Source organism: Lacerta agilis, chromosome 10 (assembly GCF_009819535.1).
Source record: "Lacerta agilis isolate rLacAgi1 chromosome 10, rLacAgi1.pri, whole genome shotgun sequence".
NCBI lineage: Eukaryota > Metazoa > Chordata > Lepidosauria > Squamata > Lacertidae > Lacerta > Lacerta agilis.
In genome coordinates, this window is record NC_046321.1 from 50,101,292 (window position 1) to 50,124,314 (window position 23,023).

The 23,023-nt window shown below is 41.5% G+C and overlaps 1 protein-coding gene across 1 annotated transcript in view; it reads right to left on the bottom strand.

Annotated features, from left to right (window-relative positions):
- The window catches only part of DOCK4 (dedicator of cytokinesis 4), a 231,248-nt gene that overhangs the window by 36,130 nt on the left and 172,095 nt on the right, over positions 1-23,023 (bottom strand). Inside the window, 5 exon segments of the mRNA XM_033162667.1 lie at positions 3,329-3,389; positions 7,964-8,059; positions 8,236-8,262; positions 17,421-17,506; positions 20,313-20,461. Coding sequence (XP_033018558.1) covers positions 3,329-3,389; positions 7,964-8,059; positions 8,236-8,262; positions 17,421-17,506; positions 20,313-20,461 — 419 coding nt within the window.

Here is a 23,023-nt window from a genome sequence, read left to right on the forward strand (position 1 = left end):
TAGGCAAATAAACTGTACCAATATTTTAATGTGAATGTGCAGGATGCTGGTGCACATTGCTAAAAAGGTATTGTTCCACTTCTCCCCTGCTCCTGTCAACACAATCAGAAAACAAGCCAGAGTTTGTTTTCAGCTGTGGTTTAATGTGATGTACAAACTGGATCAAAAACTAGCATGTATGAATCAGCCTTTACAGATAAAACAAGCATATTTTCTCAGAGATGGTATATGTTAGACACAGCTAGTTCTAACTCTGCAAGAATCAAAGCACAGCACCTCAACTCATTTAGTCCAATCCCATTACAGAGAATGCAGTTGCTTTCCTTTTAGACACGGAAGTCAATAGCACTAGTCTGGGCAAAATCAAAACATGAAAATCCCATAGCAAACTCTTCATGGACCACCTTGCCTAGAGGAAAGGGAAGGGGGTGTAGAAATACATTCAAAGTATGGGTCTTTAAATTACCGAAAACTAAAATGTGTTGAATAGAGTGGCCATGTGTGCTGCTAGTCCTCTATCTGAAGACTTATCTATAAATAAGCATTTGCAAATTTCATGCAAATGTGTGTCCTCTTTTGCAATGATACATTTCCTCCTTTTTGGCAATTTGCATATGGCCATCCTAGTTATTTAAATGCTACTTGTCTCTGTAGTCATTCAAAAGACAGATTCTTTCATCCTCCCTCCCAAAACTGAATGCTTTGAAAGATCAATGACTTATCACTCCATCTGGTGATATTAACAGAAATTTCCCTTTCACATAGGATCTACGTCAGACACAAACAGCAATGCAAAGCATCGAAAGCAGCATTGGTGGGAACACAGCACCATGTTTAAGTGAAGCAGAACTGCAGAGGTCAAGGACTCTGGTGAAGTGCAATACCACAGGTGTATTCAAAAGGGATTTGCTGGATTGTAAAGCCATGCCTACATGCACATCAGGGGAATCTAATCTGAAGCATTTGGAGACATTTTCGTTAAGTATTGTGAATGGTAAAGTATAGTCCACATTGATGGTTTTGAGGCAGAGAGATGAAAAGAATAGAGCAGCCTGAGCCCATGGATAAATAAAAAAGAAACAACAACTTGCAATTAAAGTGTCACCAAGGTGACACTTTTCTTAACCTGACAAGCTCTTGCTGTTAAGAAAATGGTTAAGAGCCTATTTGGCTCTTCATATAAAAGGCAAAAGTTCGGGCTTCTCAGTAACAATCTTCACTGAGTTCCTTTACTCCAGCTCCTGTACTCGTGGCAAAGAAATTCCTTTTGGATGAAAGATATGTACTTCTGTGGACATTAGGATGCAAATAATGACCTAGAGATTGGAAGGGGCCACCATCTATTTCTGCAATTGGTAAAGCATCAGTGGTAGGTCTGGATTTGGAAGCTCAGACAAAAAAAAATCCCCACTCAGCTCCAAAGTTTACTGGTCCACCATTGGTGGACAAATGGTTTGCAGCCCATTTTCATGGAGCTTTGGGCAGGTTGAAATGTGCACGTGGTATGGGCTGATATGGTTTTGCTGACATTTATTATAGTAGCTGTGCTTAGAAAGTTGAGGCAAATTGAATCTTTTAGTATTTTAATTTTTGAATGTTTTGAATTTTTCTTGATTTTATTGCTTTAAATTTTTCGTAAACCGCTTTAAGGTGTTTTTTTTTTTTTAAACAGCCAAGCAGTGTGTAAGTTTGAGGAAATAAATAAATTAATGGAGGAGCAATCACACATGCCTACTCAGAAGTAAGCCTCATTGAGTTCACTCAGGTAAGTGTATATGCAAGGAGAGGTGGCACCTTTCCAGGGGTGCACCCAGTATTGTGGAAGGCTTGACTTTACGAAGCACAAAGGGTCTCATCTCTTGCTCTGTGCCGATTGGTAAAAATATTGTTACATGGGCAGCCTTTTGCCTGCTAAGTATCTGCTGTAAATGCCATTTTATTTCTGTGGTTTCTGCCTTTATTTTATTTTCAATGCATTTTAATGCCTTGTATTCCATGTATTTTATTGTGGTGTTTTTAATCATATTTTATGGCATTATGATTTTAAATCGTTGTAAGCTGCCCTGCATAGTTACAAGGCACTAGCAGATTCAGCGGGGGAGCATATTCCTGCGCTGCCCGGGGGGGGGGGACATGCTCCCGAGGGGCCCCGGGCTCAGAGGGTGCCCTCCCAGGCGCGGGATAGCCATTCAGGTGCACAGAACAGCGCGAGTGCCCTGCAGCCGGAGGCAGAGTGAGCCGCTGATGGCGGACATTCGGCGTGCCACCTGCCTGTGACTCCCAAGCCTCCCCCAGCTGTCAAAACAAAGGGGGGAGGGGGGAATGCTCCCGGCAGAGCGGCACAGCTCCCCCCCTTCCCCCGACAGCTCGGGGTAGCCTTGGGAGTCGCAAGCGGGCAGCGTGCCAAATGTCACGCCCTCATCGAAGACACCCAGGGAGACCGCCTGCACTGCACCCCCCTTCCTTCGTCCCTGGGCAGATTACAAGGGTCGGTAGAAATCTGCATTAAGTAGGAAAATGTTTTATATCTGTTAGCCCCCGCTATTATTGGCTGCTTTTGGTGAGACAAAAACAATAACAGAGGAGACAGCGACCATATCTGACCTGGTGCCCTCTGTGGAAGGCCAGGATGCAAATGTGCTTTATCATCATAAGCCGCTCTGTGGTCCTAAAGGATTAATTGTTGTGCGAATATCACAATTACATCTATCCATCCATCCATCCATCCATCCAAATAAAATAGTCATCCAACTAACCTTGAAATAATATAGTTCCTCTAAATCATGCAGAAAGTAAAAAATAAAAATAAAAATGTGGGGGGATATCTCCCACTCCATCACACATTTCTCAGAGAGAAAATCACCCTTTGAAAAATATTATTTCACCTGTAGTTGGAAAAAGTTACAAATTCCCTATCAATTGTAAAAAAACCCAGAAAGGTTTCTGTCCTGAATAAGAAGCAGCAAGGTTGTTGGAAGAAGTATCCCTGCTTCCTTTCCTCACTGCCAGCCAAGTAGCATATGTGCTCAGAAGAATCCCACTTCTCTTGCTTCTTTCCCACCTTCCAGCTCATATAATTAGAGACACCCACCCACTATCCAAACCGGGCAGGACGACTATACTTTTGCAGGCTTATCAATATATATTCAAATGCAACATGAATACTTCATGATTCTATAATAGGTTTTGAATTCATTAATTATGCAGTGGAAAGCGTACTTTTAAATCCCAGTTTGGAAAGTAAGCTATTAAAAACACGCTCCTTATCTAAACAATCGGATCCTTAAAGTGACATAGTTAAGATCTCCCAAGAGAAAGAGATACGCACCAGCAAGCTGACAGTACAGCCAATCTTTTTGCCATCCACGTCACCCATTTTCATGCAGTCCCTGGAGGGGTTAAAAAAATATTACTTTAAAAAACAGACCAAATCATGCGCAGAAGAATTAATTATGCATGTTAGATAAAACGATGTATCCAAAATAAATTCTGTTATTAACTGACTCAAATACACTATTTGATTCAAGAATATATGTCAGCTGGTACTCTCACTATGAAGCCTAATGCAAGATAAGATCTCCGAGGACCAAAGCATAGTTCAGGGTAAATCAACCTTAAACTGTAAATGCAATAACTGCAAAAATTACACATCCATCCCTTGTCCGTGTCTGCCTTGATAATCTGCCCTTCTTCTGTTTATATATCAGGAGTGGGACACTTTTTTTCCTATCAAGGGCCAATGACCCACAGAGAACAAACAACTGCAGGTATGTGGATTAATGAGAGCCAAAGCTCTAGCGTGTTCAACCCCAGAACCTGCAGGTTTTGCTCCAAAAAAATTTCCGATGCCAGATTTGAGCTCTAAAACACGTGAAGCAATAAAATTCAGAGTACATCAGAGAGCCTCCCACTACAACCAGGTGAGACTGTAATCTAAATGTGAAAAGTAAATGAATTCAGTAATTGGCAGAAGAACTCCTGGAGTCATTCCCTATCTCAGTCAAATGGCTCTGGCCAGTCCAAAGATTCAGGCTTCAAGCCTGGGCTGCTCTACAATCAGTGTGAGGAAGAAGAAGAGTTTTGATTTGATATCCTGCTTTATCACTACCCGAAGGAGTCTCAAAGGGGCTAACATTCTCCTTCCCCTTCCTCCCCCACAACAAACACTCTGTGAGGTGAGTGAGGCTGAGTGACTTCAAAGAAGTGTGACTAGCCCAAGGTCACCCAGCAGCTGCATGTGGAGGAGCGGAGACATGAACCCGGTTTACCAGATTATGAGACTACCGCTCATAAGCCACTCCACCACACTGGCGCAGTGATGACGCAGTGGCCCAGGGCAGTGTTTGCACTCCCAGCACTCCAGGCTGCTCCTCCATAGCCGATGAATAGAGCAAAGGAATTAAAAGGATGGAGCTGGGCTCCTGCAGTTCCTCTGGTAGAACTGCAGGAGTCCAGACCTGGATGAAACAGGGGAATGTCAATTGGTTGCTGTGGAGCAGAGGTGAGGAACCTCAAGTTCAGGGGATAAATGCAGCTCTCCATTCCTCTATTGGGATCTTTTCCAAGACACATGCTTCCCTAGCCACAATGCATCTCCGCAGGACGTGGGTGGTGCTGTGGTCTAAACCACTGAGCCTCTTGGGCTTGCCGACTGGAAGGTTGGTGGTTCGAATCCCCGCGATGGAGTGAGCTCCCATTGCTTTGCCCTAGCTCCTGCCAACCTAGCAGTTCGAAAGCACACAGTGCAAGTGGATAAACAGGCACCGTTGTGGTGGGAAGGTAAACGGCGTTTCTGTGCACTTTGGTTTCCGTCGTGGTGTCCCGTTGCACCAGAAACGGTTTAGTCATGCTGGCCACATGACCCAGAAAGCTGTCTGTGGACAAATGCCAGCTCCCTTGGCCTGAAAGCAAGATGAGCGCCACAACCCCATAGTCGCTTTTGACTGGATTTAAGCGCCCAGGGGTCCTTTACCTTTTTACCTTTAACACAGGCCATAACCCTCACTGACCATGAATCACACTTTTCATGAGTGCTTTGGCTGGCTTGAATCTGTCCTGGAACTCTGATCATGTTTTTTTGCATTCCAGGGTAAAATACAATGAGGGTGTGTGTGTGTGTGTATTTTGTTGTTGTTGTTGTTGTTGTTGTTGTTGTTGTTGTTGTTGTTGTTGTTGTTGCAATTCATCAGTCTTGAGATACAATAGAAGAGTGCACCAACGGGGTCAAACCATTGGAGAGTTTCAGCACCTGCTGTAGTTGTAGAGACCAATATGGTAGAGACATGTTTCATTGCAGCCGGGCGAAGACGAAGGTGTCTGGTTTCACTGTTACAGGTACACTACAGTGTTTCTTGTCTCTGCGCTCCTCGCAGAAGTCATTTCTCCTCTGATCACTGCTGTGGATGCATGAATGACGGTCTCCACACACTGTGATCATCTGCAAGGGATTCCCACACTGTGGGGCTAATGTTGCCAGCCTTCATGCCATGTCTGCAGACATCTTTATAAAGCAGAGTTGGCCTGCCAATGGGTTTGGTGCCTGAAGCCAGCTCCCTGTAAAGCACAACTTTGGGGAGCCTGCCATCTTACATTCTGTGTACATCACCAAGCCAGCATAGATGTTGCTGAGACAGAAGCGTAAACATGCTGAGAATATGGGCTTTGAAGAGCACATCTTTGTTTGAGACACTGTCCTGCCATGTGATGCCCAAAATCTTCCTGACACTGAACATACGGAAGGCAATGAGGTGTTGCTCCTGCCCAGCGCAAGTTCCATAAAGCAGTGTGCTCAACACACAAGCCCGGTAGACCTTCATCTTGGTATTGGTTCTGCTAGTTCACCACTGAACACTAGTTCTGCTAGCTAAGGATGATGGGAATTGTAGTCCAAAAACAGCTGGAGACCCAAGAATGAGAAACCCTGCCCTAGAAGGATACACTGCAGCTTCATCCTAAATCATCTTTCTTTTTGTCCAAGCTAGTGGAGCTATGATACTAAACAATGGGTCCATGGGCAAGAGTTTGTTCCACCCCTGTCAACTGGAAGACCTAAGTGGTAAGAACAGATGCTCTCCTCCTCTGTAAAGCATCATATACATGCACTAGCTTTGTTTGTTTGTTTAATAATAATATAAATCCCGCCATATATACCCAAGCATCTTTCTGGATCTACACTGTAAATCTTTAATAACCTGGCTATCTTGTGAAATTGAAAGCAAGGACAACAAATATGGTTCAGATCGTCCTCTTTCAAGGATATGGAGTGAGCTGTTCTGTGGGAGGGAGGGAAGAAGTTTGGAGAAAAGGGGAAACTCAATGTACTTCTTAAGTTCTCTATCTCCTTTTGTGCATTATTAATGAAAATCAATAAAAATATTGTTATAAAAATGCAAAACCAAAAGGGGGGTGGGACACGGAGTGAGACTGCCCACAGACCTAGAATTAGAAAGGGGACTGGAATTTAAGATTATCCTGGGTTTAGGTTCTGGCAGTGAAGATTTCATGCATGGCCTCATCTAAAAACACACACAGTCCAGCCCTAAGCATGTTGGCATGGAAGTACCGGTAAGTCCCACAGAGCTGAACAATCCTCGTTCACAAGTGAATGTTATAGGTAGGAAGACAGCCAATCTTTCTGTGCTCGGTCCCCATAGTAGAAAGGAGTTATGGTGCAGGGTAGCGATTTGATTCTTGCCTTTGCCATATACCCTCAAGGGGGCCTTAGGCAAGCCTGATTCCTGCCCACCCCACCCTTCAATCTGCAACAAGGATGTGCTGCACAGGGCCACTACAAAGATTACAACTATATAAAGAAGAAATGCAAAGCCAGAGATCTTGACAGCAGGCCTTGCAAAGCAAAGGTGAGCTGTAATATGATATTCACCACTCACCCAATGCCTGGAACTGCTATCAAACTAAACAGACCACCTTCAAGACTGGTATCACCAAAGGAAAAGCTGGACAAATGTGGACTCTTCCTTTATTTGGATTCAAGTTATGCGTGGCTTACATGAAAAATTTAGACTAGTGCTACCTGCCTCCTACATCTTTCGTCTGCTCTGTCTAGCTGCCATCGTGTTTTCAGGCCACAGATGGCCTCTCTCTATGCCAAATGTGCAGAACCTAAGACAATTCGTCCTAGATTCTTGGTTGTGTCTGTTGCCACAGCGCCTACAGATGTCAAAAGTGAGGAAGGGGTTGCAATGCATCCTGTACAGGATCCATCAGAAGATGCGCAGTAAGACCCAACCTGACACTGGCAATATGCCTGATGTAATACCATCAGACCTAGTGCACAACTGCGGTGCACATTACTGCAACATATGACTGACTTGCACTACCATAAGAGAAGAAGAGTTTGGATTTGATATCCCGCTTTATCACTACCAGAAGGAGTCTCAAAGTGGCTAACATTCTCCTTTCCCTTCCTCCCCCACAACAAACACTCTGTGAGGTGAGTGGGGCTGAGAGACTTCAAAGAAGTGTGACTAGCCCAAGGTCACCCAGCAGCTGCACGTGGAGGAGCGGAGACGCGAACCCGGTTCACCAGATTACGAGACTACCGCTCTTAACCACTACACCACACTAAGTCATTCTTAGAGCTGATCTACATATGCAGAACCATGGCGTTCTACTAATGTTCTGTGATTTATTTATTTTGGGGGGAGGAGAACCTTTTACATAGAAAACTATTGTGTCAGGAAGGTGGTGAGATCTCTTCTTCCTGGCACATAAGCTTTCAACAGGCAAGGATAATTTTGTGGGGGTGGGGGGGGAGGCAATCAAACATGTGGCTTACCCCCTTGTACCCTACATTGAATTATGAACTCCTGAAAACTTGGTATCTGATGATGTGTGTGTGCTTTCATATTCTAGCTAATGATAATTTTCTCGAAGGAATGCTGGCACCAGACTTTCAGACCATGGCATATTTCTTGCTATAAATCATGCAGCAATTGCTCACCTGTAGTCCAGCAGTCTCTCCATAAGACGGGTTACAGTGGCGATTAATGAAACGCCACTTTCTCTCCATGTTTCGCGTTCAATTTTCTTCAGCAAGCTGGAAGGAATGAACCCAGGGCAAAATATCAGCATTTATTTTTACCAGTCTCCATAACAACCAATTTATACTCAAAGGTACCCAAAAATGCCTTAGCAGTATCTGCTCATTCACAGATTTTATTATTATTAGTATTATTTCCTTCAAACAAAGCACAATTGCAAATATTCTCTTACCTGGGATAAGGACCAAAGAGTGGAATTCTACTCCAGGAAGCATTGACAAGGCAAATTGAATTTTTTTTAGGTTAGCCAACTTCAAGACAACACACACACAGAGAGATAGCATCCTATTTTCCAAATATATCTAGACATCTCACAACCTTTACACACAGAAGATTCGGGATTTATTGCATGCTCACCCCTTTGTGCTATTCATTAGACCTGTATTTCAACATCAAGAAAAGAAACTGAAGATTTTGTTACCTAGAAGAGAGCATTTCCCATCTCACTGCTTCCCTTTCGATGAGATTTCAAATCTTCTCAATGTAGGATTTTTCCCCCTCCGTACTTTAGTCGACAGTAGTTCTGCACCCACACAATTTACTGCATTGTAACAGCCACAGGAAAAGCCTTTTCCTGAGGAGAATTTTTTTCTTCTTTTTTAACCCAAACACTTTCCTTTCGCTTGGTGTTATTTATGCATTTCAATCTCATTCATTTAACTGTTAAATAATTGATAGATTCTTGGTGGCAAATGTTAGCCAAATGCACCAGGTCAGTTAGAATTGAAAGGTTCTGAGCCAAGCAGCAATATGAAAATACAGAAATAGAACCGCTGACAATAATACCAGTGAGCAACGGCTAGCATTTGCTTAGTTTCTAAAAATGAGAGGGACTGGGAGTTGTTCCGGAAGTCCTTTTCCCAAATCTAGATGCATGCAAGCCTCAGAAGGGCACATGGAATATGCTCACAGAGACTTTGTCCTTCAGGATTGACTCTCACATTCCAAGGCTGTGCCCTAGAATCCTAGAGCTGCCCAAAGGTGATTCTACAAGCGCTCAAGACCCCATCACAACTATGCCTTTTGCAGAAGTGTCTTGGGAGAAGCTTTGAAATGTTTCTATGTTGATAACACAGGTATCCTCCAGGGACAAGTCCCGCTCCCACAAGTCATAAACAAGGATCTGGATTTTTAAAGGTGTTTTAGGCATTTGTAGATTTGTAGACCTCTCCCTCCCTCTCCTATGCGCTCTCTCTCTCTCTCTCTCTCTCTCTTTCTCTCTCTGTGTGTGTGTGTGTGAAAGTGTGTGAAAAATTACTTGCTACCCCATTCCAGTTCCCCTGCTCTTGGCTGAATCCTGAGGATCTGTATAGTTACTGGTATGTATTTTGTAAAAGTGGGGATGTTGGACACATTGCCATGCTCGTGTTAAAAAGGGAAACAGACATGGGGATGGTTAAGCCATTCCAAAGCAACAGCACTGAAGTGTCCGTTTATGTTACTTAGGTCAAAGCACTACAACCAACACCAGAAACTTATGGAAAGGAGAACCAAACATACCTAAGAGCTACTCACACAACCATCTGAGTGCACAGTGGAGGCACCCACCAACATATGGAAAGCCAGTTGTACATACCAACTCCCAAGTGTAGAATTTGACTTCCACCACCCATTGAAAAATGCTAATTCTCTGGCAACGACTGGCTCACCATGGGTTGGGAGCTACCATGTGCAAACTTTTCAAACGTGCTCCCCACAACTGCCACATACCCAAGGGCTTTTAAATAGCCCTTGGATAACCCAAAGCTATGTTGGGCTACCCTTTGTGCTTAATGACTCTACAATGTCAGTAATTTGCAGCTTGGACCAGTCTAGCATTCCTCAAAAGTCTGGTCCCAAGACCCGCAATGAGTAATTATTTAACAGATTTATAAACTGCATAATGGTCTGAGACCACTGAAGTAGTGTACAATATAGAAGCAGGATAAAACACCAAGCCCAATTTCCTCTCAAGGAAAGTCTTCCTGAATAATAATAATAATAATAATAATAATAATAATAATAAATGTCATTATATGGAAATAATCTGATCTGGACTTTAATGCCTCTGTGGCTTATTCTTTGTAGCTTCATAACCTTGATTCTCTCTGTTACTCTATTTTTTATTTTGTTTTTACTGCTGTGACTGAATGCTAAAACTAATAAATACATTATTGAAGATAAATATATTCAATAGGCACCTAAATACCATGTTGTTAGGTGCCTGCCTAATTTCAGATGGGAATTCATTCCAGAGGGCTGGAGCTACAACACTAAAGGCCCAATTGCTAGTGCAAACTAAGCACTCCTCCATCAGAGCAGCAAATATACTGGACAGAAATATACAGGGCAAAGTTTTCCTTTAGGGAGAATTCAGAATAGTATGCTAAGGAGATGTATGAGGTACCGGTATTTGACTGCTGAGCTGTGAGTTTATCCTTCAACTTCCTGTAGCTAACAGAAAGCTAAGCATACAAGTGTATTCCTTGGATGGGAGAAAAAAAGTTTATGTCCCTTCACATTTTGTATGAGACACTGCCCAGTTGCCTATAATAACAATAACTTATTATTTATACCCCTCCCATCTGGCTGGGTTTCCCCAGCCACTCTGGGTGGCCCCCAACAGAATATTAAAAACACGATAAAGCATCAAAAATTAAAAACTTCCCTAATCAGGGCTTCCTTCAGATGTATTCTAAAAGTCAGATAGTTGTTTATTTCCTTGACATCTGATGGGAGGGCGTTCCAAAGGGAGGGCGCCACCACCTAGAAGGCCCTCTGCCTGGTTCCCTCACTTCTCGCAGTGAGGGAACCTCCAGAAGGCCCTCAGAGCTGGACTTCAGTGTTTGGGCTAAAAGATGGGGGTGGAGACGCTCCTTCAGGTATACTGGGCCAAGGCCGTTTAGGGCTTTAAAAGTCAGCACCAACACTTTGAATAGTGCTTGGAATCGTACTGGGAGCCAATGTAGGTCTTTCAGGACCAATGTTATGTGTCTCGGTGGCCACTCCCAGTCTACCTGCCGTATTCTGTATTAGTTGAAGGGTCACCTTCAAAGGTAGCCCCACATAGAGCGCAATGCAGTAGTCCAAAATATTGACCCGGATAGCCCTTCAAATAGAGGACATTCCTCTGGCAGCTTTACAGATAGAGAACTATTCCCTGTAAAGTAGGACATATGGCCAACCTAATAGTCAAACATGCATACCCTATGGAACACCTGGAACTATACTGCCCCAACATGTCTGCACTGTAGAAAGGAAAACATTGTTCATCTTGTTACAGTCCAAATTATTTTTAGGTCACACTTCAGCTTGCTTACACATAGCTCTTGATCCCATAATCAAGTGATGGCCAGTTCCACTCCTGTATGCCATATAGTCAACTCCATAGCATTTGAGGGAGATGCCCATGTCCTGGAAAGCTGAAGCCAATGCCAGCTTCCTGCCATACATCCCTGTGGGTTTAGAGGCATATGTTTCCCTTTCAGACAGAACATTTTTCGCCTGGAGACCTCCAGGAAACACATCTGCACAAAGCCTGAAATAGCCTTGAGTGACATAAATTAGGGTACCGAAAGGTTGGGCTTCATCTATTTCAACGTATTCAGGGAAACGAACTGGATTCATGCAGAAGTGCTGAGGGGATTAGGAAATTGTGCCGAAGGAAAATGTTCTCTCGCCTGGAGGTTTCTCCCCTGCCAAATATCAAAGACTTGCTGAAGGTGAGGAAACATCTCAAAATGAGAGCTGCTATAATCTCTCAGAAGTGATATGGATTAGCCAATTTAAATACAGGCTTACTTTCAGTTTATATTTTTTTGTATCCAGTATATTATGTGGGTAGGTCCTGCCTCCCTCCCACCCACCAAGAATTCGTGCAAACCCTTTGCATCGCAGACCTTTCAAAGATAATGCACAAAGCAAACATTCCTGACAAGAGAGCCTCTCAAAAACAAGCCTCAGCTTCCTCAGGCAATATCTAGATAGGAAATAATAAGAAAGGTATTCCAGCTAAGCTGCTGCTCTCTCCTGTATACCATGAAGCAGAAACTCTTCTGCATGCTTTACTGTAATATTTTATTCCATCTTCCTTTGATCCTTCTCCAGAGGCCTGTTTGCTTTCCAAACACCCAGAATAATGCTTCTTTAACCTGCAGCTAGATTGCCAACATTCAGCAACAATCCTTGCTTGGCACCAGTATAGAGTTATGTAAAAAATAGAATATATATATAGTTTGAAAAAGCAAGAGTGGTTCCTCGTGCCATATCCTGTACTGTAGTGGTTGGATGACCATCTGTCATGGATGCTTTAGCTGAGATTCCTGCATTGCACGGGGTTGGACTAGATGACCCTTGTGGTCCCTTCCAACTCTAAGATTCTACAATTCTATGATTGAGGCAACAGAAACCGTGTCAGCTGTAGTGGGTGCATAATTAGGAAATGTGCTTGCTTATGGGCTGTTTGTGGGATATCTATGCTAAATCTTAACAAGCAACAATGGCTGCTGTTGCTGAATGCCAAGTCGGCTGTGAGTAAGACCTCCCTCATCCATGATTTGATTATGAATCACTCTGTAACCCTGAGGCCTGGGTGGTGGAACAGGGTGGAGTTGGTCTCACCCAGCTGTGCCCATAGCACTCGGGTACTAGGTGCAGAATCAGGGCACAACTGTGAGTTGGGGAGGGTAAACTACTGTGGTCTATGCAGATTCTCTCTCTCTTTCCAAGCTCTCTGTCCAAGTTTTTTTGGGGGGGGGGCTGAGTGTGAGTTCCTGGCACTGGGCAATTGGGACAGAGTAGAGATTCTGCCAGTTTACTGCTTGCCTTGCTGATCTTTCAAAGATAATGTACAAAGCAACATTCCTGACAAAAGAGCCTCTCAAAAACACTTGCTGGAGGTGAGGAAACATCTCAAAATGAGAGCTGCTGTAATCTCTCAGAAGTGATATGGATTAGCAACATTTCTCTATAATTTCTCTTTGTCTGATTAACATTCTATGTGTTCATGATAGATGGGTTATTGATTGGTTGGTTGGTTGGTTTTATTATGTATTTGGTGTTCTTGTTTTGTATTTCTATGTTGTGATCTACCCTGTGATTTGCGGATGAAGGGCAGTATACAAATTTAATTAATAAAATAACAACAACAACAACACTTTGCAATTATGCTGCTACTTAGATCAAAAGTTCCATTTTTCTGCAAGACTCTGGGCCACATGGGAAAGCTCACCTCAAGCAATGACAATGCTGTGTGCAGGATGGAGAGGTGTCACAAAGGTCCTGTGAAACCACTGATATTAGAAAAATTCTCTATGAAATTTGCTATGCTTGAGATTGTCACAAGAGCCCCATGGACTAAAATTGTCTATCAGAAACTTCACTCTTGTGGTTTATCACCACAACAGCTATGCTCGAGATGTTGCAAGTATAATGAACTACTTCTTCAACCAGAGACAATTTTCATTTAATGTAAATCAGACATTGCACCATAATGTTGAAGATTGGTATCTATGCATACAAAAAGTGCCATATTAAGACTATACCACAGGAATGCCTAATGAACTGTGAGCAACACACCTGATTTAAAATTAATGAAATTGCAACACATTTTCAGGAGCAATTTTTTATTTAATATTTTTATTTAATTTTATATCTCTGTCTTTTCTCCATATAAAAAGGAAGTGCACCCAAACACCATGTAAATGGCATGTATCCAGTCAGCTATTTAGTTCAGGAAGTTCATCCGTAAAGATTCTTTGGGGTGCTCTGTTTAACATGGGTGGCTCTGTGGTTTAGGGCTTGCCGATCAAAAGGTCAGCAGTTTGAATCCCCGCGACGGGGTGAGCTCCCGTTGCTCAGTCCTGCTCCTGCCCAGCTAGCAGTTCAAAAGCATGTCAAAGTGCAAGTAGATAATAGGTACCGCTCTGGCAGGAAGGTAAACGGCTGGTTTAGCCAGAAGCGGCATAGTCATGCTGGCCACATGACCCTGAAGCTGTACACCGGCTCCCTTGGCCAGTAAAGTAAGATGAGCACCGCAACCCCAGAGTCGTCCACAACTGGACCTAACAGTCAGGGGTCCCTTTACCTTTACCTTACAAATGTCTGAAGTCTCTCTTGAGAGCACTTAGGGCATTATTGCTTTGAAATTTCCATGATTTCATGATAAAGTGAAGCAAGACAAGATAACTGGAGAGTCAGACCCATAAACCATTCTCTTCTCCATTTTTAATACACCTCTTAGTTCCAAGTCAGCCATATCTGTGACTTTCCGGAGCTCCCCAGTTGAAACCTGCTAGAAGACTGATTAGCTACAATTTGACAGAATATTTCATTATAGCAGAGTTTTAAGTAGCACTGGTCTCCAAACAATTTTTTTTTTAAATGAAGGTGACGTGGGTGATTTGTTTCCGAAATCAATAAATACCTGAATGTTTTAAACAGAATTGTCCTAGGGATTTATTTATTTTAATGCTTTATGATTTGTTCCATAATTCAAGAACTGCAGGGCAAGTTCAGTTAAAAATAAAAACGTATTATCATAATAAAGTCTATCTGTGCCCTCTTTACAAGGGGGGGTCACTAAAAGCTACTTTTAAATCTGTTGCTCCAAGCTTTAAAAAGTGAAAACCAGTCAAAGATTACCCTAGAACTTTGTGAAGCTTTAACTACAGTGTACTGGTACATGCTTCTGGTATTACCTCAGCTTACAGCCCAATTCATGTATAATGACTTGGAAGCAAATCCCTAAGGGTGGTGTCTACTCTGAGTAAAACTTAGTTGAATACCACTCACTGCATTCAATGGGACTTCCCCTTTCAAACAAGTGGGACAGAAGCTTAAATTTCAAGCACTGGTTCCCAATGGAACACAATGAAAATATTTTGTTTAAATAATGGGTGAACAAAATGGTTTTCAACACAAAGTATAACACAGACACCTGGACTTTTTTTAAAAATTCCCTTTTGTTAATCATATTACAACTTTGGCCTCACTTTCAGATCCTGCATATGCTTGATGTTTCCAAGCACAATTCCAGGTGTTGATGCTGACCTTTAAAGCCCTAAACGGCCTCAACCCAGTATACCTGAAGGAGCGTCTCCACCCCCATTGTTCAGCCCGGACACTGAGGTCCAGCTCCGAGGGCCTTCTGGTGGTTCCCTCACTGTGAGAAGTGAGGTTGCAGGAAACCAGGCAGAGGGTCTTCTCAGTAGTGGCGCCCGCCCTGTGGAACACCCTCCCATCAGATGTTGAGGAGATAAGCAACTATCTGACTTTTAGAAGACATCTGAAGGCAGCTCTGTATCGGGAAGTTTAAAACGTTTGACATTTTATTATGTTTTTATACGTGCTGGAAGATGCCCAGAGTGGCTCGGGCAACCCTGCCAGATGAGCGAGGTATAAATAATAAACTAATACTAATACTAATACTACTACTACTACTACTACTAATTATTATTATTATTATTATTATTATTGGAATTGTCAAGCTCATCAGACATAATCAATCCTTTCATATATCAACACTAGCACATTTCTTCGTATCTGAAGAAGTGTGCATGCACATGAAAACTCATACCAATAACAAACTTAGTTGGTCTCTAAGGTGCTACTGGAAGGAATTTTTTTACTTTGTTTCGACTATGGCAGACCAACACGGCTACCTACCTGTAACTAGAAATAGCAATGGGGTTTGACACACGGTAAGTTTCCATTCCAAAGTACCCTACTGCATATACTACAGAGGTGAAATGTGTATGGCTGTTTGATTTGCTTCTCACTTTCATATAACACACACTTAAAATACAATTTTCAGCTTATCAACAATGCTCTTCTGAACTTCAAATAGAACAGGTGAGGGTCACACAATGAGCTGAATATTCTTTTTGAACACAGGCAGGGCGTTGTGCTAGATTGCGTATGAACCACAGGTAAACTTTCTATAAGCTAGAATCTAGACCAAGTCAGAGAGCAGCCACAGGTGTTCTCATTGTGCCAATTCACCTTAAAGGGGATGATGTATGTTCCAGGAGGAAAAGTGATCCTTCTTTTTTTGTAAGTGGTCTCACAATCAATCAGAAAGGAGAGGGGGAGAAGATACTTTTATAATAGATGTTCAATCTTTGGGGACTTGAAAGCTATCTTGATATTTAAACATTTCACAGTTTTTGCGCAGAGGAAAAAAAATTGAGTTGCTGCCCCTCATGCTCAGAGCATGTGAGGTAATAGTTTTGCCTACATTGGAGAAGGGCCCAATTAGCGGAGATGATTTCTGCCTTGGCAGTCAATAGTCTGTCTATAAAGATATTTGGATGGCAGCTATTACATCCAATTAGCTGTGTTTCCAACCCTCTCTTGTCTAATTGGCATTTAGAGTCAAAACATCTGTTTGTTCTATCATACTTTCTTGAACTATTGGAAGTCATGGTAAGTAGCAACTGACAGGTTTTTGGTGATATGGAGACATGATGAAAAATTAAGCTTCATACCTACTGCATCAAAATGTGCTAAATTTCCTGTTTTACTTCATAAGCTTCCTCAAAGTACTTTATCCCCCCCACCCTGACTAATATTTTAAGGGTAAAAGATGCAAGACATAACTGTCCATGATTGTAAATGAATCATTGACACCTTTCAAATGAAAAGATGGGAATTATGAAACCATTATTTTTGAAAATACAAAACAATGGGAATAATCCATTTAAATTTGTGCCACTTTCATGCCAATGATTTCAGTGGCAAATATGCAAGTATTCGCTTATCACTTCCACTGAAATCAATGTTGCTTAAAAATGCCAATCTAATTGGTTTGTGCCCCATCGTCTTTAAATGATACCTAGAATTAATATCTATATCAGCTCAATGCATGTTCTCTAGAAAAATAAACTTTTTACTTCACATTTTACACTAAATATTTAAAATTTTAGCACCGCGTTACACATTATAACAGTATAATATTATTCACTGCGGGAAATTTATTTACTTTTAATATACGGTTTTTATGTGAGAAAATCAGCAAAAGAGAGACAGAGACAGAATAGAAACCAATATAGTTTCCAACGTATTGTGAAATGTTTAATAAATAACTTCTTGAAAGTCTTGTTTTTCAAAATACTACATATTGTTTTGTTTGAGCCCATAGTCAGCATTTCCAGCTCTTCCAGTTTTAACAATTAAATGAATGAGAAAAGAATTAGCTCTCAAAACGAACAGAAAACCCCACAATCTTAGTAATTAGACACAAGGACACGACTTGTTCTCTCGTTTAGGTAAATTAAAGAGATTCCAACAAGACAAAGCATTCCCTTCAGTACCGGAGCTGCATCTGCAGTTGCGCTCCATCACAAAACAATCCGTAAAGTTAGGACATTTATTACTCACATACTATTGAAGAGCTCTCGGTATGTTTCGTCACCTTTGCCTTCTGACATCAAGCTATCCAATTTGTCAATCAGTTTAGCTTCCACCTGCAAATGACATATGTCTGCATGTAAAATGAGGGTATACACATGGCTGGCTAAACTATTTAAGAGGTTGTTATTTTCCACAAAGGGCTTTCCTGCGCAACTCTTCCTCATATGGAGAATTAAACATTTAAGTAAGATTCCTACATTGTCCCCATTTTTTGTAGAGCTTCTCATGTATGGCACATATGCAGCAATTTAAGTGGAGCAACATGACTTTAAACTACAGGCGTTTGTTGCTGCTAAGGCAGCTATTTATGGAGCCAAACAAATGCAACAGGCAACTTAACTCCCCATCTCAAAATTTCACCCCAGGCTGCAAATGAAAGACAAATATATGCATCTCAGCATAAAAGCCTCTCTCTTTTTTTCTCCCCCACCCCCTTCTCTAAATCCTCAGATTAACATGATCATAACCCGCCTGCCTCTTTCAGCGCTGGGTGAGAAACAGAAATCTACTGGTACGGAAACCTACCCTGCCTCCAATAGTGCTTGGACGAGTGAAAGATGCTCTTAATTTTCAACCCAGCAAACAAGAGCAGTTAGGGGAATATGAGTTGGTAGCTAAGGACCATTGCTTAAATACACACACGGCTGTGTTTGTTATCAAGAAAATGTAGCAAGGTGGCTCTTTGCAGTTAATATTGCATCTGTAATTGCCTCCTGTACAGTAATGAAGACAATTAGTGAATGAAAACCCAGAGAAAAGGCTTGCTGTAGAATTATTAAGGAATGAATGATAGCTGGCATCTTTCGTGATAATGAATAATGCACAGATAAATAAGAATGCTTGTACCCTGTTTATATGAAAACTGTTGCCCCTGATAGAGTAACTGACAGTTTATCATAGCCTGCTTATATTGCATTCCCTGCATTCCACTTTCATTCCTTCATCTCCTCACTCCCACCCCACCCCCCGTAAGATATCTGTGCAAACTCCTCTCCAGTTATTTTGCCACTTCACTTCCCAAATTCAGACGCTGTGGCTTTGCTTCATTTGAAGCAGCAGGAAAGGGAACAGAGAGAAATGGTCTGAAGATACATCGAGGAGCAGGATACAAACTGCAAGAGCAGATGGCACATTTAGTACTTCCTTACTTGGCATCTTTAAGACTGTTTAAGTAGGGGGGAGAGGAATTGGATTGTGACACGGCTTGACAAGTCACAAGGGTCAAGTCTTTGGAAGCATGAATATTGAGGCACGTTAGTGAGAAATCACAGTAGATAGACAGAACCTTGCATTCACTACTATAGTCCTACCCCTCCGGTTCGGTCCATAGCACATATACTGACACAAGCACTTCCTGTAACAGGACCTTTCCGCACAATCATTATTTCAAGCAATAAAAATGCAGCCGTTACTTATCTGCTGCACAGGAGGCCAGACATTTTCTTTCAGGTTTTTTCTCCCACTGCAGTGATACCGCCTTAGGATTTCAACCGCTGCCTGGAACATGACTACATGCCACAGGCACCTACTGTTATTGCCTGCAGTGAGTGGCAACAGCCAGCCATTCCATTCATTGAAGTTCATTTTAAAAAGAAGTAGATGGATGAATGGCTTGACTCAAGTTTCTTATGATCAAATCTAAAATCCTACCCACCAAATGCAAAGCACTACTCTCATCTGCTTTCTTTCTATTGCTGCTCTATTTAAACACTCATTTGCTATCTGTCCTGCTTCCTTTTATCACGCCAACCTTGTTCTATCTACCATTTCTCCCTCCATGCAGTTATTTCCGCTGCTATTTAATCCTCTGCTACTCGTTTTTAGCAAACCAAATACCCTTTCTCTTTGCCCTGTCCAATCCATCATATCTTGGCAGCAAGGCATTTCGGTTTTCCGACCATATTTCCTTCAACACTCATGTGCACCTGTGATAGCAGCACTTGCCAACTGCCTTTGGATACAGTGGCACCTCCCACACCTGCAATCATCCAATGTCCCCACAAGAAAGTTTCCTATCCATTTACCAAGCCATGTTCAAGGTTCTCATATTAATTTACAAAGACCTGAACACCTTAGGCCCAGGGACAACCTTGGGGAAACACCTGAACCCTTATATCCCAGCTCGATCACTGAGATTATTTGCAGGAGCATCATTGGTCATTCCTCGAGTTGGCAAGGCTCATTTGAAAACAATAAGAAACCAAGGACTCAGCTACACAGCTGTAAATAAAACGTTTTAAATCTGTTGTAAAGTGCAATATAGAAATGTGACACTAGATGGCGACAGTGAGCTATGCAAAAATCAACACGTTTTTCAAAAACTTTTTTTAAAAAAGCATTTTCACAGCATTTTTTTTTTATGTGTGTAGATTCTACCCAAGTCTTCAGTATCCTCAGCCTTGTCCTGTGGAATATTCTGCCAATAGAGTTTTATCAGGTGCATTCTGTGCCAAGTTTTAAATGCCTGCTGGAAACATTTCTGTTCCATCAGGGCTATGCAGATAATTAAGAACAACACATCTTCCCAGAATAGTTGATGTCTGAGTTTAACTTTCAATAAGTTTATTTTTTATTGTATGGTTTTTATTGTATGGTTTTATGCACTTTGGCTGTAAACAGCTCTGATCTTTTTCTGAAGTAGCAGTACATAAATTTTTAAACAAACAGTAGGAAGAATAGACACATGAGCACCTCTTGAAAGTAAGACAGGCAATGACTGCACCCTGATCATCTTGCCACCAAGATTCTCAGTCACTAGTAGCTTTGCAAAAAGCACATGATGTGGGTTACTTCAAAACTGCCCTATAAACCATAAACCACAAGTATAAGCTAATCTGCATGGATATAAAATAAAAATACCTGTTTAAAGTTGCCACTGCGCCTTTGCTCCCAGTCCATCATGTCATGGAAAATAGGAATCATTACATTTCGAAGATCCGGTTGAGGTATCAGTGTCACTTCTAAGAACGGGCCAATCAGTGCTGGGATGAAGTGGACTTTGTGTTCCCCTAAAACGAAAACAAAACCAGATTGACATGAACTACATTCAGGGATGAAGTACTGCAAAACAGAAATGCTATAACTGTAAGATGAATTGAGTCATGTGACATCATGAAGATCTACAGTACAGTGGTATCTCTGGTCATGAACTTAATTTGTTCTAGAGGTCTGTTCTTAACCTGAAACCATTCTTAACCTGAGGTACCACTTTAGCTAATGGGGCCTCCTGCTGCTGCCATGCTGCCGTCGTGCGATTTCTGTTCTCATCCTGAGGTAAAGTTCTTAACCCGAGGTACTACTTCCAGGTTACCGGAGTCTGTAACCCGAACTGTTTGTAACCCGAGGTACCACTGTACATTTTGTCCAATAACATCTTAAGCACGGATCATTTTATGAATAGATATAAGAGAAAGAAACCAAGGGCAAGATAAAGATAGACCTAATCTTACACATGAATGAGCCTGCTCATGTCTCACAGAGATTTTGAGACAGGGATGTGGAGAAAAATAGCTAGGCCTTCTTGAGGTGTTTTCCTAAGAAATGGGTCTCCACTAAACCAATTTGCACAGACTAACTTGTTAACTGGAATGCACCATGAATCAAATGGGACTATGAAATAAAACTAAAAAATCCTCTCAAAACAATGATCAAACAGTACTACAAGCGAAGATTGCATAGTACATGTTTTCTAAAAGGCCATTCTTGTACCTGAATCTTCAGAGACTGGTGCAAGTGTGAGTACCCACCTGAATGTATATGCACATCAGGTGGAGGCAAAAAGTGCATCCACCCTCCATTTTGTAGTCACAACAATGGAAGTGCAAATTTCACCTGTAGAAAAGGAAGCTGGAACTTAGCTTTTTTTTAGGGTGGGGGGGGGGAAAGAATCCCTTTACAAACAAAAACAAAACAACTTAAGGGTGAAAGTTGGCCATTAAGAGTGGTTTTTTAAATTGGAATTAAATAAATTTTATTAATTTGAGAACCACCTGATGGTCCATGAAGAAGTTACTTAAATACGTTGGCTGAAGCAACATAATGTTCTCTCTGGTAACAAACTAGTATTACCCATCAGATTAGCAATGTTTTCTAATCAGCATGGATATGGCAGCAAACAGATGAAGTAATCCCTGCTAATAGCACCAACAGATAGAGAGACCAAGGCATGGGTCGTGGCGCACAACATGCATTGTGTTGCTTTAATATAACCCTTCACATTATATTCACATATAATTGGTTTGGCACCCTTCAAAGTCTTGTTATTTTCCGTTACGAAACTTGACAGCAAATTTGCTCGTGGGAGTATTTTCCAGTTCTCTATAATGTATGTGTTTTCAAAATACAGAAGATCAATATACGACTCTCTTTTTTCTAGGTGTGGGAAGGTTACAAGGGCTTATCTACATTCCAAACAACACTGGCAGTTCCAGTAGAATATAATATAATATAATATAATATAATATAATATAATATAATATAATATAATATAATATAATATAATATAATATAATATAATATAATATAATACTGTACTGTATGTCAGTACAAACAATGTATAATGAACATGCAAATAAAAATGATGGCATTCCTAAGAATCCCGTGATTAGAGCTAGGGCTGGACCTTGGAGCTGAATGACAGTGACTCACAAATCCAAGGCATATCCCCCACCCAGGGAGTAGCAGATGATGGGGGCAGCAGCCACAGCCCCCCAAGCCACCGAGGGCCAGGGTAGGTGACCGAGGGCCAGGGTAGGTGACACAGGTGACACAGGCTCTCTTCTTGTTCTAAAAAACATTTTACAGCTGGCATACAGGTGCGTATTCATTTACATATGCTCATTATTCTTACAACTTTAAAATGGTGCTTATTCCCAGGTAAATGGTACTAGCATCAGGGCACAAAGCATTGAATAAAAAGTGTTGTCTGTTACATTTATAGTGTAATACATCCAGGTATCTTAAACAAAGCGCCCTTTTATTTAATTGGACTATTTCCGACAAAACACAATTATTTTCCCTCTGGATTTAACATACCATTTGTGTCTACTACAATAATAATTCAGTAATTTCTATTAACAGTTAAAAAACAAACAAACCACCATACACACATTTTATAGAACATTGCCTGCCCATCATTCGGGGCATATATATTATCATTATCATTATTTTCCAACATTCTGTCAAGAAGAAGCAAAACAATCTTTCCACATGGATCTGCATTCCATCCCAACCCCTGTGATCCATAACCCATGTGAGTTCTGCACTACTATTTCATTATAGACCATATAAACTGTGTTTGTCAGTAGCCTGATCAGCAAACAAACATTCAAAATTACTTATCGACTCAAGTAGTAGAACTGCCTTCTCCTAGAGGTGTATCTGGCACCTTTAATATATAGTTTCCGGAGAATTCTGAAGACTCTCCTCTTTGCCCTGGCTTTTGACACTTCAGGTGTACTTATTTCTGTAATAGTAAGTTGCTGTAAACTGTTTTTAATATTGTGTTGTAATGCTGTGTTTTAATGTTGTCACACACTCTGCGACCTTAGGGTGTGGGGCGGGTAATAAAT